This window comes from Aethalodelphis obliquidens, unplaced genomic scaffold (assembly GCF_003676395.1).
Source record: "Aethalodelphis obliquidens isolate GAN/ISIS:26980383/991018 unplaced genomic scaffold, ASM367639v1 scaffold44, whole genome shotgun sequence".
Taxonomy (NCBI): Eukaryota; Metazoa; Chordata; class Mammalia; order Artiodactyla; family Delphinidae; genus Aethalodelphis; species Aethalodelphis obliquidens.
Genome location: NW_020837988.1, coordinates 10,609,481 through 10,625,348, shown reverse-complemented (window position 1 = coordinate 10,625,348; position 15,868 = coordinate 10,609,481). Strand labels below are relative to the sequence as shown.

The following is a 15,868-nucleotide window of genomic DNA, read 5'->3' as shown; positions in this document are numbered from 1 at the left end:
AAAAAAAAAAAAAAAAAAAAAAAGCTCAAAATGGCCTAGAGACTTAAATATAAGACATGAGAGCACAAAAATCCTAGAAGAGAACATAGGCAAAACATTCTCTGACATAAATCATAGCAGTATTTTCTTAGGTCAGTCTCCCAAGGCTATAGATATAAAAGCAAAATTAAACAAATGGGACCTAATTAAACTTATAAGATTTTGGACAGCAAAGGAAACCATAAGCAAAATGAAAAGACAACCTATGGACTGGGAGAAAATATTTGCAAATGATGTGACTGACAAGGGCTTAATTTCTAAAATATGCAAACAGCTCATACAGCTCAACATCAAAAAAACAAACAACCCAGTCAAAAAATGGGCAGAAGACCTAAAAAGACATTTCTCTAAAGAAGATGTACAGATGGCCAATAGGCACATGAAAAGATGCTCAACATCACTAATTAGTAGAGAAATGCAAAATCAAAACTACAATAAGGGACTTCCCTGGTGGCACAGTGGATAAAAATCTGCCTGCCAATTCAGGGGACACAGGTTCGATCCCTGGTCTGGGAAGATCCCACATGCCACGGAGCACCTAAGCCTGTGCGCCGCAACTACTGAAGCCTGCGTGCCACAACTACTGAAGCCTGTGCGCCTTGAGCCCATGCTCCACAAAAGAGTAGCCACCACAAGTAGAAGCCCATGCACTGCAATGAAGAGTAGCCCCCGCTTGCCACTAGAGAAAGCAGGCGAACAGCAACAGAGACCTAACACAGCCAAAAATAAATACAATTAAATCTTGAAAAACTACAATGAGGTATTACCTCACACCAGTCAGAATAGCTATCATTAAAAAGTCTACAAATAATAAATGTTGGAGAAGTTGCGGAGAAAATGCAACCCTCCTACACTGTTGGTGGGAATGTAAAATGGTGCAGCCATTATGGACAACAGTATGGAGGTTCCTTAAGAAACTAAAAATAGAGTTGCCATGTGACCCACTCCTGGGCATATATCTGGACAAAACTATAATTCAAAAAGATACATGCACTCCAATGTTCATAGGAGCGCTATTCACAATAGCCAAGACATGGAAACAACCTAAATGTCCATTGACAGATGAATGGATAAAGATGTGGTACATATATACAATGGAATATTACTCAGCCATAAGAAAGAATGAAAATAATGCCATTTGCAGCAACATGGATGGACCTAAAGATTATTATACTAAGTAAAGTTAGAGACAAATGCCATATGATATCAGGTATATGTGGAATCTAAAATATGATACAAATGAACTTATTTACGAAACAGAAACAGACTCACAGACGTGGAAAACAAATTTATGGTTACCAAAGGGGAAAGGGGGTGGGGGAGGGATAAATCAGGAGCTTGGGATTAGCAGATACACACCACTAAATATAAAATAGATAAACAATAAGGTCCTACTGTATAGCCCAGGGAACTATATTAAAAAAGAAAAGAGGAGGTGACACCATGTGAAGACACCATGACACCATGTGAAACACCATGTGAAGACAAGGACACAGGAAAAAGACCGAGAGGTGACAAAGGCAGAGGTTAGAGTGACACAGCCTCAAACCAAGGAGGGCCAAGGACTGCTGGCAACCACCAAGAGCTGGAAGAAGCAAGGAGGGATTCTGTCTAGAGTCTCAGAGAGGGCAAGGCCTTGCCGACACCGTGATCAGACTTCCAGTCTGAGAATAAGTTTGTTGTTTTTAAATCACCTGGGGTGTGGTACGTCGTTACAGCAGAGGGTCAGTGAGTCCCCTGAGTTGCTGAAGGGTCAGACAGCTTCCAGAGCATCTGGGCCCCGTGCCAATCCCACCACCGCTGGGCAGGACTAGAGGCTGCTGGGCTACCCTCTCCTCGTCTCCTCGGGAGCCAGGACCCAGACTGGAAGCCCAATGGGCAGGATGGGGCGCAGCCTGGGGCTGTGAGCAGTGCTGGTCTGGGTCACAGCAGGTCCTGGGAGCTGCACAGCCTTATTTTAGCTTGGTAACAACAGCTCACACCAGAACTGAAACCCAAGAACTAGACAGGTGGACACAAAGCCCAGGAATCCGGCTCTGGGGTAGATTGGCCTGCATGTGCTCAGGCTCGACCCACCATGCTGGCCCCAGGGTGAAAATCAGAGCCGGTCGGCACCCGTGGGCAGAGCCAGCAGCCACTTTGTGAAGGAGGAATGGACTTCTCACCCGAGAGCTCAGCTCGGCAGGACATCCCTGTGGCCCGAGGCTCTGTAGATGCATCGCACATGGAAGCAAGCCTGCGACTATGAAAGCACTTCCAGGCCGGGGGTTTGGTGGAGGCTCTTTTCAGCTGTGACCTCTGGGGTCACCTCTATCCCCTTCCCCAGGGCTCCTGAGCCATCCCTGGGCCTAAGATCTGTCTGTAGCATCAGAGCTCTTGGAACAAAAATCAAAATTTTCTTTGCAGGGTGGAGCCAGGCATTGAGACAAGAGGGGTGGGGGCACTCTTTGGACTGAGCTCAGATGCTATTTCATGCAGCTCAGAATGTGGTCACCAGAAGGGACATTCTGATGTTAGCATGAATCCGAGATGGGGACATTGGAAGAGGGGCACCACAGGTGAGTCCAATGGCACATGAGTTGGTGACGGGCCCCATGCCACTGCAGCAGCATCTCTCTGAGGACCCAGCTCTGGGCAAACACGCCCGGAGAAGGGCCCACCCTCCCCTCCTTGCACCCCTCCTGACAGGTGTGCTCACCTGGCACGGAGTACGAAAGCTGCTCCCAGCTGCTCCACACATCCCCTGTCCAGTGGCCGGCGTACTGGCCGTGGCCGGCAAAGGTGGAGCGAGAGATCACAAAGGGGCGCATGCCCCGAGCCTTTACCAGAGCCCTGGGTGGAGCAGGGGCACAGAGAGCTGCGTTGAGAAGGGTCACCAGGAGCCCCACCACTGCCCACAAGAGTGCCTGGCAGTGCAGCAGGAAGGACAAGCTGGGAGCAAGGAGTTGGCTTGCTGAGGTCACCACCACTGTCTGCCAGGCAGTCAGCCCTGCCACCTGACTTACCCTCGAAGATGCACGTGTCACGGGGAGGACAAACTCAAGGGGGCCAGAGGCCCTGGTCAGCCCTGGCCTCTCTGTCTCGTCACCATGCCCTTCCTCTGAGGCACCAGGCATGGAGCTGGGGTGGGGGGTGGGGGTGGGATGTAGGGATGGCTAGGGCCTCCTCCTCTCCTTCCTGCACCCTGGCCCCTCACCTGTGGGAGGCGAAGGCTTCGGTCAGGCCGTACAGGTTGTGCAGGTCGTAGTGCGTGGACAGGAACTGGTGGCTGGAGGCGCAGATGGTGGCTGCCCGGAGGGTCCCGCCAACCACCCCTGGAGGAGAGGGGGCTGTTTCCTTGGAGCCTCCTCCTGGCAGGCTGGTGCCCCCCACATCTTGAGAGACCCCTTGGGACACGGGGTGCGTCCCTGTACAGTCTCCACTTCTCCAAGGACAGGACAAGGCGATGCCGCAGGCTGTGGTCTGCACACCCAGACTTCATGTCTGCCTGCTCCTAACCATTTTTTTTTCCCTGTCCGACTGCCAAAGCCTGAAATACCCCCTCTGAAGGGTCTCGCCTCAGCTGCACATGCCCAGTCAGCATCACGTGGCTGGGGTCTCCCCACATGAACCTTACTCCCAGGGCACCCCTTGCCTTTCCTGGGCTGGCCGCTGCCCATCAGCTTCTCAGAAACCAGAGCTTTGAGTCTTCCAGACCAGAGAAGGAAATCCCTGATTTGAGCCATTAAATCCCCAGCCGACTAGTGCTGGGGGGCCGGCAGGTAGAGGCAGCTCACCTGGCACGTAGGGCGGGTTCTCCAGGTTGCTGTTGGGGCAGCCATCCACTGAGCCCCTCACAAAATTGGATGGCTCGTTCATGTCCTGCAAGAGAGGCCCTGGGGGTGGGTGCCCTGCCTGGTACAGAGAGTGGGGCTGGTCCCTGAGGCCACCGGACACCCAAGGGTGGGGCCACACTCACGATCCACATGCCGTCAAAGGGCACCTGGGCGTGGAACTCGGCCACCATGTCCTGCCACCAGTCAAGGGCCTCGGGGTTGGTGAAGTCAGGGAAGGCGGTGAGTCCGGGCCACACCTGGACGAAAGGCCAGAGGGGAGACAGGGCCCCTGGAGCCTGCACGGAGGCCCTGTCCGTCCTGACTGCAGGCAGAGCCGTAGCCTCACTCATCTAACCCAGGGATGGGTGGACTGCAAGGGGAGGAGCACGGGGAGAGGCCCCAGAATCTGCACTGCTGGGAGCCTTGCCAGCCTCCCCTCAGGCTCGACCCCCTTCCTCCTGGTTCTGGGCCTGCCCTGGACCGGGAGGTCAGGAGTCTACTGGGTGCCCCACCCACCGGGAAGGCCTGGGAACCATCAGGAAGCCCCTGGGGGCCCAGAGGATGTGGAGGACCCCAAGGCCTCCGCAAGCATCTGTGGAGCTTGTTTCTGAGCTGCCCGCAAACAAGGGCCCCTGACAAAAGGATTCAGGGTGGTCTTCCTTGTCAGGGGCCACTGTCACCCCCAGCTGTCACTGCCGCCCCCCCTGCAGCCCCACTGCCCAGGGACCCCTGCTTTCTCCCCCTCGCCCCACAGGCCCTGCTGTACCTGCCCAATCAGCGGCTGCCCAGTCTCATTGGTGATGAAGACCCCCCGCCTCAGACCCTCGTCGTAGGGTCGATAGGTCCCGGCAGGGCTGGAGCTGCTGATGGCAGGATCCTGGGGAGAGAAACCAGTCAGAATGAGAGAGAAATGCCCAAAGCCTCGGCACCCATCGCTGGGAAAACGGGAAAATGCTCTCGATAAACGTTAACGAGGCACAGGTGGATGTGCCCTGGATGCGCCAACGCGCTGCGTGTGCGTGGACGTGCACGTGACCCCGCCCCCATTGCCAAAAAGGGCGCACCTGGATGCAGGCGTTACTTTTGCTTTAAGGGCCCAGAGTTTCACAAACGTTCTACAGGGAGCGTTTATTTCATTTTGAATAAAAAAAGAAAAGGTCTGCGTCTGCCCTCCCCGATCCCTGCTCTGAGTGGACCTGGATGCTGCTGCCTTCAGAGGGGCTGCAGGGATGGAAATGACCATCAGCCCAATTCCAAACGGATTTCCTCTCCTGAGGGGTTGTCTTGGCTCCCCCTCCCCTCCTCCGGCCCCCCAGCTGTACCAGACCCTGAATCACACCCCTCTGGCTGCAGGGACTGGCCCAGGGAAGTGTGTCTGTCTGCTGAGCCACTCAGATCCTGCCCTCCTTCCCACAAGCTGACTGCAGGGAGGCAGGGCCAGGAGTCTCACGGAGCTTCTGGGGTTCCAGCCGCCCTGGCACACAGCTCCACCCGGCCCTTGCTTTAAGCTGTTCAAGTAACCTACAGCCGTAAGGATCCTGAGCCACAGACAGATGTCTCCAGGGACATGACTGGATAGCAGGAGTCAAGTCTATAAACCTGATATTCCCTCGATATCAAAGACCCTCAGAAACATTCTCAGTGACCATGGCCACCATGAGGTCGATGCCACTGAAAGTTGGAGCCACCAGACACTGGGCCCCTCTCCTTCCAAAAGAGCCTGCTTCCTGTGGCACAAGAGGGGAGGAGGCACTCACAACAATCATGATGTACCGCCGGCCACTTTGGTGGAGCTCCTGCACCATGGCCGGGAAGTCCCCAAAGCCGTCCTTGTTGAAAGTGAAGTCCCGCCTGGCGTCCATGTAGTCCAGGTCATTCCACTGGACGTCCTGCAGCCACAGCACAGGGTGGTCGGGACCCAGGCTCGTTGCCCCCGCCCCACCCTGGGGGCCCCAGGCCCCTCCCCGGCACTCACCAGGGGGAAGTGTGCCCTGGTCATGTTTTCCACAACCTGGCGGGTGATGGCGGTGGAGGAGTAGCCCCAGCGGCACAGGTGGAAGCCCAGGCCCCAGTACGGTGGCATGAATGGGTAGCCTGGGAGCCAAGGCGACCGTGAGCAGGCAGGAGGGGCTGGGGAGGGAGGGGCCGGGGGCCAGGGCCAGGGAGAGGCCTACCCACGATGTCCAGGTACTGCCGCACCACGCTCTTGGGCTCCGGACCCAGGAAGATGTACACATCCAGGATCCCGCCTGTCGACCTCCAGCTGAGGGCCGGGCTGGGCTGCAGGACCACATCTGGGGGAAGCAGCCCTGGGGCTCAGAGACAAATACTCACCCCCCTTGCCCAGGGCCTTCGGCACTGCACCAATGGGCCAAACCACCGCTGGAGAGGCGGGGTCCTCCCACAGGGAGCTTGGGGGCCCTGGGACAGTCACTCTGAGCCCAGCTTGCTGAGATCCTTGGAGCAGGACAGGAAGACGCTGAGCAGCTGGGCCTGGGGCCCCTTTTTTTGGCCTCAGCCCCACCCCACCCAGGTCAGAGGTCCCAGAGCCCACCTTAGAAGCACTGAAGGACAGAGCTGGCAGAGGCCACAGCCCAATGGTCATTTCTCGGAACAGTGTACGAGACCCGACCCCCTGCCTCCTCCTCTACCTCCAGCCTGTCAGATAGGTGCAGAGAGCCCCAGCCCCCTCTACGAAGGAGGGGGTGTGGCTGCACCAGGGAAACCCTGGCCGGCAGCTCAGAAGCAGAACTGGCTGGGGGATGTGGAGGGCCCCAGTACCCCCTTGCTTACCCATGGCATTGCTGTTCAGCAGGAAGACCCCGTGAGCTAAACCGCCATCCTCCAGGCCCAGGTAGAAAGGGTGAGATCCATATAGGTTCGTGTCGGGCTGGGACATGGCAGACACCCTGCTTTACGTCCTGGCCCATGAAGCCCCTCCGATCGCACACCCCTCCCTGGCCGCCCCTTTACCGTAGGGGCGACGTCCCTGTTCCAGAGAGTGACCTTGGTCCAGTTGGTGCTGAGCATCAGGGGCCCGAGGTGTTCGGCGAGGCCCGTGATGTGCTGGGACGGCAGGGAGGTGGACAGCTGCAGAAACTGGTCGGCGAAGAACAGGGGGGCCACTGTGGTGTTCAGCCTGCCAGGAAGAGACCAGGTGGCCTCGCACAAGAAGCCAATGGCCCCACGAGCCCTGACCACAAGCAAGTGCTGGGCAAGGGCTGCCCAAAACCCTTACAGTCCTGGGAGTCGTGGCCCTGAGCACCTCCCAGGAGGGCCAAACTGCTCCCAGACATCGTGGAGCTGCCCAGCCGGGGGCAGTTAGGGTGCCCCGAGGTTCCATGGGATCAAGAGGAAGGCAAAAACCACGTACAGGGTCCCTCTCTGCATGGCAGACGCATCACGGCTAATTTCATGGGACAAGTTCCTGCCGCACCCCACCAGCCCGTGTTAAGACTTTGCTCACCTGCCTGTGGGTGTCTGTGCGTGTTCAAGACCAAGATCTGATAAAATGCTTAAAAAACTTCTCTCCAAACTCCGCTTGCAGGTCATCTTCTCAGAGAGGCCCCCCAGCTGCAGAGCCAGCCCACACCCTGCATCTGCACAGCCCGTTTCTACCTCCCTCTGCTATGTCAGTCCTGCTAGCAGGTCCACAACACCCGGCCAAAAAATGAACAGGCCACAAAAGAAAGAAATGCACTTCACAAGGCAAGTGCTCTGAAGATTTGGGCAAGTCCAAGGTCCCTCCTTCTGAGCGTGTAGCAGAGTTCGGTGCAGAGCAGGGCCTTGTCAGCCAGCACATATTCGTGTAGGACTATGTGGGCAAAGTGCATGGGATGCGTCCTGGGAAAGGTGCTTGCACAGCCCAGCGTCAGGGCCAGCGGGCAGCCGCGGCAAAACTGCTGACCCCGTGGCTGGGGGTATGGGCGGGCGCTTCTGGGCCAGAGCGACACCGGACACTTGGACTCACAGCCACAGCGTTTGAGTCTAAAAGATGCTTCGGTGCATCTAATACCTGGGGGGTGGGCTGAGGGCGAGACCAAGCAACACCCTTATCCTCTCCACAAATACCCCTGAGCTCTGCTGTGGGTCAGAACTGCTCTAGGAGCTGGCGGTTCAGGAGGGAACAGGAAAGGCTCCTGCCTCAGGCAGATGGCAGCCATGGTCCAAGCAAAGGTAAGGTCCCGTGGGGGCACACAAACCCCGGAGGGACCTGGAGCAGAGTGGCCGACAGCACGGACGCTTGGGCTGGGCTCCGTCACCTGCCAGCAAGCACCTGGACTCTCTATGTCTGTCTCTCCATCTGTAAAGTGGGGATAATAACAGCGCCTACGTCCCAGTTGTTATGAGGATTGGACGAGTTAATCACTGCAATGCCTGATATACTGATGTGTAGTATGTGATACATAAACGAGAATAAAGCAGGCTTGGGGTTGCTGCCTGGAGTGGGGTTGCTGCCTGGAGTGGGGTTGCCACTTTAGACTGGACCAGGGTTTCTCAGCTGAGGCACTACTGACATTTGGGCCGATCGCTCCGTGTTCTGGGCCGGCCTGTGCATTGTAGGGTGTTTAGCAGTATCCCAGCACCCTAACGCCCAGTGGTGACAACCAAAAATGTCTCCAGCTGTTGCCAAATGTCCCTTCTGAGAACGGGCCTTTGAGGGCTCGGGGTGGAGGGAACAGCAAGCACCAGGGCCCTGCGGGGCAAGGAACAGCCAGGAGGCCAGAGCAGGAGGGTGGACTACAAAAGGGTCAGGGATGATGCCCTACAGCTCCCTAACCCTCCCAGCAGATAGTGGGCACAGAAACTGGGCACTCACAGCACCCGTCCATCCAGCTTCCGCCGCACGATCACCCCGAAGGGCTCCTCTGAGAACTCGACGCTGTAGAGCGTGGACGGCGCCTGGCTGCGGACACGTGGGGTCTCCAAGGGCACCTCATAGCGCTGGTTGGTGGGATCTTTGATCTAGAGGACGAGAGCAGTGTCATGAGGCCCTTGGTGGCTGGCTGCCCTGCACACCTGTCCACTCCATCCTTCACCTTCCAGAGAAGCAAGGCGTCAGTTCAAGTCTCAGGGTGGCCGCACACAGCGTGTGGACAGATTGGTCCACATACCTAAGCCTGTTTCCTCGTCTATAGAGCCAGGAGAGCACCTCCTGTGGGGTGTGCCAGGTAAGACACAGGAAATCTGGATTTCAGATAAACAATTTTTTTAGTATAAATACATCTCAGATATTGCACGGGACATGCTTACACTAAAAAAAAAGACTAATTCCTGGGTTATCTGAAATTCATATTTGTATTTTTATTTGCTGAATCTGGCAACATTTTTCCACCTGGCATATCTAGTCACAGGGTGAACGAGAAAACATAATTAGAACACCCAGCCCTTGTCTGGTACATAGTCATCACTCAGTAACCCACGGCTGCCATCAGTTACTTTGTTAAAATAACAGGGCCGTACTGAATTACGTGCTTCAGCCTCTCTCACCTTTGTGTCTGCACATTCATTCAGTTGACAACTTTTTACTGAGCACCTAATATGTGCCAGGCACTGTTCCAGGGGCTGGGAAGCAGCAGGGAATAAACCAGACAAGAGGCCCTGCCCTCAGTGGCTGGGATCCCACGGCCCACTGCCTGGAACCGTCCCCCTTCCTCCCTCTCCACCTTTCCCCTTCCTGACTCCTACTTTATGTCCCAGCTGGGATGTCACTTCCTGGGGGTGACCTAACCTCCCACCTCCTTGCCCTGAGCCCTGTCCCCTAGAACATGTTGTAGAACCTCCTAGTGACTGTCTTAGCGGCCCACTGTTCCCTGAGCATAGGCACTGTGTCTGCTCACACCCAGACTCCAGGTGAGGGCATAATACACGTCTGTGCATAAACAAACACCCCGTAGAGTCTGTCTTTATCCACTGTCCACACACTCTCTGCCCCTGCCCAGCCCCCGCCCGCCCACCGTGAAGTGGAGCCGGCTCTCAGTCTCCACCAGCACGTCCAGCCGCAAGGTCATGATGTCCTTGGGGAAGAAGGTCGGGGTGGCACGGATCAGGGTGGCCGTGTAGCCCGTCTTGGTGGTGGTCAGGTTCTCCAGCCTGTAACTGGGATAGTTGGGAGGGAAGAAGCACCAGGGCTGCCCCATCTGGGTGCCCGGAGGCCACCTTGCAGGCATGTAGCAGCAGCCCCGGGCCTCACACTGCTCCTGGGTGATGGCCTTGTCTGGGGCGCAGTCGAAGCGGCCGTCGGGGGGCAGGTCGCACTGTGTGGGTGCTGCCCTCTGGTTGCCGTGGCGCCGTGGGACAGGCTGGGGCCCTTGGCCGCTGGCTCTGGGCTGGCGAGCTGGGTAAATCTCCTCTTGGGAGAAGCTGTGCAGCTCTTGGGGGACCACGTCGAAATCATGAAGCAGGATGTGCCCCAGGATGGCCAAGGAGACTAGGGCGCAGACCCCCAGCAAGGGGCAGGAACGGGGTGGCCACCTCATCATGTGTGGGCAGCGGGCCCAGGAGGCCTGCAGACAGAAGAACCAGGCTCAAAGGGATGGCAGCAGGGAGTGGCCGGGGCCTCAGGAGACTCTCAAAGCAGCTTCCAGACATGAACTTGTGGCCAGCCCAGCAGCGCACAGGCTAGAAGTGAGGTCTGGTGAGGAAGCAGGGCAGACCTGGGGGAGGGAGGAAAAAGGAAAAGGAGAGAAAAGTCCCAAACAGGGAGTTGCAGAATCCTGTGCATTGTGAAGTCTTCTAATATGTTACAAATAAACGCATCTAGAATGTCTGTAAAAATAACCTAATAACACACAAAGACCCACGTGATAGATCAAGTGGAACAAACAAGTTCCCACAGTAGGTAAGTCCCGCTCCCGTATGAAGACTGGCCGAGGTGAGTCTTGGCCAGTGGGGTGGAAGTGTTCCCTCCTTCCGTCCCTCTTGGGCTGACCAGGACGTGGATACAGCCTGTGAGGGGTCTTGGGCACTGCAGCCCAGGTCAACACTCAGGGACAGCCAAGCACAGAAGAAAAAGCCTGGCCCCCAGGACTGGGCAGGCGGAGCCCCTCCCCGCCCCCGCAGTCAGGCTCGTGTGGGGTCTGGTTCTGGGTCTCTGTCACAGCAGCTGTACTGGAGCCTCACTCTGGTTACTTTGGTACTAAGACTGTTCTTACCTGTGTCTTGATTATCTGTATGTTCTAAATATTTTATAGGGAACATTGCTGGTCCCGCTCCTCCAAGGAGCAGCACACACTGATATGGGACTAAATATGCAAGGATTTTATTAGGGGGGTCCTTTTTATCTGTCTGAGAGAAACTGGGGAGGTTGCCAGAGAGGGTTGAGAGCACCAACACACCCGTGCAGGTCTGACCCCGTGGGAGGGCGGTGTGGATTCAAGAGCCCCAGACTGCCATGTAGGTTAGGGAAGCTTGGGCAAGGCCACAGGGTTGGGATTCCTTGAGCCAAAGTTGGCCATTAGAGGGGTCCAGGTCTCCCAGAAGCGGCCTGCCCTAGCGTTAAGGGCCGGGAGGCAGCCCCTCGCAGGAAATGCAGTGATGATTTCAGAGCACGGCGGCTGAGCCTGTCAGTGAAGCTCCCTGTGGTGGGAGGTCTGTGAGCTGCATTCTCATGGCCTCCAGAAACATGCAGGTGTTGGGGAAATGTCACACGCCAGGCAGAAGTGCGCCCAGGTCACTGAGAGAGTCCAAGCCTGTCACAGACACACACCGGTCGCCTGGAACATTCTGGCCACCATGGGTCACCAGTACGTTAGATGCAAGAGTGAACTGTTTTCATTCACAACACTTATGACACCAAAAGCGTGGAGCTTTTTCTCACCAACCAATTCTCCCATTCTCTGGACACCAGCCGGGTGTCCAGCAATTCAATTCAATTCTGACATGAACTCCCAGAGTTAGTGCAGACCCCACAGGTTGTGGGCTCAGTCCCACAAGACTTCCCCCACTTCTGACACTAACCACAAGTCCCAGGTTGTCACCGGCTCTTCTGACCAAGCCACTATCAATTCCGGGGTTCACACAGCACCCCTCACCTCCTCAGGTTCAACAACTGGCTAGAACAACTCACAGAACTCACTTACTGTTACCTGTATATTATAAAGGATACAACTCAGGAACAACCAGAGGGCAAGGTATGGGGAAGGGGTGCTGAGCTTCTATGCCCTCTCTGGGCTGGCCACCTTCTGAGCACCAAAATGTGTTCACAAACTTGGAAGCTCTCCAAACCCCAACTAGTTTAGGGTTTCATTATGTAGGGCATGAATGATGAAATCACTGAGCGCTGGTGACTAACTTATCACCAGCCCCCTCTCTTAATCAAGAGCTTCCTGCCCAGAGGAAGCCCAGGAGAAAGTTCCCACCCTCGAATCCTGCCTTGGTCCTTCTGGGGACTAGCCCCCATTCTGAAGCTATCTACAAGCCCCCAGTCATCTCATTAGCATATAAAAGACACTCTTACCACCCCCAAGATTCCAGGGTTTTTAGAAGTTGTGTGCCAGGGACTGGAGACAAAGACTAATATCTCTTTTTTTATACCACATAGTGTCCCAGCTTCACCTGACCCTGCCAGACACATTTGTGATCATAATGACTCAGAAACTAAGGAACTCAGAGTGGAGTCCAGGGGTCCTCACTTGGGAGCTCTTGGGCAATGACCTCAGCCCTTCCCACCCAGACTTCAGAAGCTGCAGAGGTGTCCAGAAGCACGGCCAGGGCAGCACCCCATGCCCTTCCCTGCTTCCAGTTTACAGACAGGGAAGAGAGCCTAGAAAGGGGAAGAGATCCTAAAATGGGGAAGAGCCACACTCACAGCGCTTGACAATTTAGAGAGAAAACGGGGAAGAACTGAAGGTCAGTAGATCAAGTGGCACTGCTGACCCAGTGGGTCGGTCACCCCGCCTTCAGGTAAGTGTCTCAGAACTGCTGCTTCCCCAGGCCACGGTGGTGGTGTAGACAAGCTGGGTTCAAAGCCCAGCTCCACCACCGGCAGAGGGAAGTAAGCGGTTCTCAACCTCCTGTGCCTCAGCTTCCTCCCTGTGAACGGGGGCAAGCGCAGCCTTCCTCGCCCAGCTCGGGGGCAGTGAGTGGGAACCGTGGAGTTTCCGGGGTCCCCGATGTTACTGGGGTCACTGTCGTTACTGCTGCCTCCTGCCGCGCGCGGCCCTGGCACGGTGTGCTCAACTTCTCCAGTAGGAAAGCACTGACCAATCCCTCTATCGGTCGACCCCTCCCATTTCGGGCGTCACGACTGCCCGCACCCGCCAAGCCTCCACTCTGCGGGGTTGCCGCGGACCTCCCCTGCCCCGCCGTTCGCTGGGACCACTGCAGCCCGGGTCCAGCAGTCAGGTCGGCTCACCTCCGCGCACGCGCGCCCGTCCCCCTACTCACCTCCGCGTACGCACGCCCGGCCCGTAGCAGCAACTTCAGGATCCAGCGGCCACCAGAGCAGCGGCGGCGGGTCACGTGACAGCCCCCTGCGCAGGCGCCCTTAGTGAGTGCTCGCCTCGGGGATGCGCCCTCTGGTGGCGGGGCGCTTGGTGGCGTCCTCGCCCTCCTTGGGCCTCGGCGTCCCTGGAACGTGGGAGGGGCTCAGGGGGCGCGCACCTTGCAGGGGAGAGCTCTGGGGGAGAGGCGGGGCCTCGTCTTTTGGGGTCGCAGAGGGCGCTACGCCCCCGCATGAGCGAACCCTCAGCATCCTGGAGCCCGCCAGGCCGCCCGCCGAGGCACGGCTCTGCGAATCTAGCACCCAGACGACAAAATAGCGAAAATTTGAAAGCAACTTAAAGTTCTTCTGAAAAGGAAAACATTGTCATAACCCATAAAATCGACTGTCATGAAAATGTTCAATAAGGAACTTTTCGTACACAAAGTCTCATGTTAAGGCGAGCAAACTTAAAAAAAAAAAAAGAGGGGCAAGCTTGTACAGCAAGAAACTAACACAACATCGTAAGGCAATTATACTCCAATAAAAATCAATGAAAAAAAAAAAAAAAAGGAGAAAGCTTTCCAAAATGACATACAGAAGCCGGACCCTGTGGCCTTGTCAGGTGGAACCAGGCACAGAAAGCCCGGTGCAGCGGTGTCAGAGCAGGATTGAGGGCCTCCTCGCTTCTTTGTGGGTTTTGCATTTCTGAAATGTTTTAGAATAAATACGATTTTCTCTCATATTCAGAAAAATAGTTTTATTTTTCTGCTGAAAGTATAAAATTACTTTGTAGAACACTTTCCCTTTAAACTGCAGAGAAGGCATAGGTAGCAGGGGCTCAGGAATCAGAGTGTGGGGGGAGGAGCCCTGGCTGGAGGAGAGGGCAGGACAAGTGGGCAGACAAGGAGGTCTGTGTTCATGCACCTGTGTGGTCTTATCTCAGGCATTAGGCTTCCAGATGCAGCCAGGGTCCCCCTGGACTTGCTCGTGTAAGCTGGGAATCTGGATTTAACCCAAGCTGGGAGTGGGGGCAGGAGCAGAGACCTGGGTTTCCAATTTTACTTGGAGGAGTAAGCCCAATGTGGGAATATGGGTTCGTGTTCACTGACACTGCCTTTGCAAGCGGAAGACTCACCGAAATGCAACTGGAAACGCTGAAATTTGACTTGGTTTAAACTGCTGGGTGGCTTAAAAAAAAACATTCCTACAATGCTGGCCTGTCTGTTTCTCTTAACTGGTGTCTCTGAGGGTAGAAAGATTTGAAGCCCCTGATGATACACAAAACTGATCTCCTCCTTGGGGTGGGCGCTCTAGGGCCCGGATGACTCCAGCCTGTTGCTGATGGACCGGCTGACCTTGAGCAGGGCCTCCTGGAACTGGGGGTACTTGTCCTTCACGTGGTGGAGGATGGTGCTGATGCTGGCCAGGCGGTCGTCCAGCCGCTTGAGCTCTGCCAGCAGTGACTGCTTATTGCGGAGCAGGAAGATGTAGCGCCCGTCCTTCACGGCCTGCAGGTGCTTGAGGCGTGACTGCAGGGCCACGAGCGTGGAAAGGTTCTTGGGTGGGACAAGAGACCCCGTGTCAGGCTACACACGTTAAAAAGAGGACACCCTCTGGACTGGCACGAACTCCAACTCAAGGTCATGCCAGAGGAGAACTTTGCAGGAATGAACAGCTGAGGGTGCTGAGTTTCCAGCTCCAGGCAAAGAGGCTGACATGTACAGGGTGGAGCCTGGACCCTCCCTCACCCGCCGTCCAACCTGCCAGGGGCCAGGCCCGGCGCCCACCACTCCCATCTCAGCTGGTCAGGCCCCAAACCCTGCAGCCCTGCTTGACCCCTCTCTTCTGCTCACACCACCACATCCAATCCAGCAGGAAATCCCACTGGGGCGACTTTTAAATTATACGCAGAATCTGACGGCTTCGCACTAGCCCCAGGCTACCCGCGTTCCATGCTGTGTTCCGTGCGTCCCCATCCTCCTTAAGTACCATCATGGCCTCAAACAGGTTCCCGTGTCCACTCTTGGTCCTCCCATTCCACACTCAACATGAGAGCCGAGCGATCCCGATAACCCCAAGTTACTCCTCCCCCCCAACCCCCTCCCTAAGGGAGAAGCCCCTGGCCACGGTGGTACAGCCCCAAGCGGTGCAAGTCCAGGGGCCCCAGCAGTCTCCAGCTCCTGCTGTACCTGGGGGTGCTCACTCCCTCGCTCCCTGCAAGTCTTGACTCCAGTGTCGCTTCCCCTGTGTGGCCGTCTCAGACCACCCTACTTACAAGTGCAGCCCCCACCCACCCGATGCTCCTTCTCTGCCCCCTGTTTCTCCGGAGTATCTATATCACCATCAGATATATGGTATCTTTTTTCTTATTCGTTTTGTTTCTCACCTGCCCTCCCGCCCTCAGAAGGAGGGCAGGGATTGTCACCTTTTCTATTCTAGTCTGTTGCCCTGGCACCCAGGACAGTGCCGGCCCATGGAGACTTCATGGGAAACATGAGGTGGACGACAGCACCTCAGCTGTGATCAGCCTGGGCTTAGCTGGGCCGGAACGGGCCTTGCTGCTGGGTTCCTGTGGCCCTGGCGGCCGTGG

General features: G+C 56.1%; 2 protein-coding genes across 5 annotated transcripts in view; both read right to left on the bottom strand.

The window, feature by feature from the left end:
- The window catches only part of GAA (alpha glucosidase), a 23,896-nt gene extending 10,572 nt beyond the window's left edge, over positions 1-13,324 (bottom strand). The window contains exons 1-13 of one of the 4 annotated variants that reach the window (XM_027080922.1): positions 13,242-13,324; positions 9,812-10,510; positions 8,674-8,819; positions 6,828-6,993; positions 6,648-6,744; positions 6,029-6,148; positions 5,830-5,948; positions 5,612-5,743; positions 4,621-4,731; positions 3,998-4,111; positions 3,816-3,900; positions 3,236-3,353; positions 2,738-2,871 (exon numbers count right to left, since the gene is read on the bottom strand). In XM_027080922.1, coding sequence (XP_026936723.1) covers positions 2,738-2,871; positions 3,236-3,353; positions 3,816-3,900; positions 3,998-4,111; positions 4,621-4,731; positions 5,612-5,743; positions 5,830-5,948; positions 6,029-6,148; positions 6,648-6,744; positions 6,828-6,993; positions 8,674-8,819; positions 9,812-10,336 — 1,867 coding nt within the window. In that variant the 5' untranslated portion in view covers positions 10,337-10,510; positions 13,242-13,324. The remainder of the gene's footprint in view (positions 1-2,737; positions 2,872-3,235; positions 3,354-3,815; positions 3,901-3,997; positions 4,112-4,620; positions 4,732-5,611; positions 5,744-5,829; positions 5,949-6,028; positions 6,149-6,647; positions 6,745-6,827; positions 6,994-8,673; positions 8,820-9,811; positions 10,511-13,241) is intronic. The other 3 variants (XM_027080923.1, XM_027080924.1, XM_027080925.1) reach the window with 3 other exon arrangements.
- A 745-nt stretch (positions 13,325-14,069) lies between these two features.
- LOC113606699 (coiled-coil domain 40 molecular ruler complex subunit) overlaps positions 14,070-15,868 on the bottom strand; it is a 38,119-nt gene continuing 36,320 nt past the window's right edge. The window contains exon 17 of the mRNA XM_027081372.1: positions 14,070-14,834. Coding sequence (XP_026937173.1) covers positions 14,589-14,834 — 246 coding nt within the window. The 3' untranslated portion in view covers positions 14,070-14,588. The remainder of the gene's footprint in view (positions 14,835-15,868) is intronic.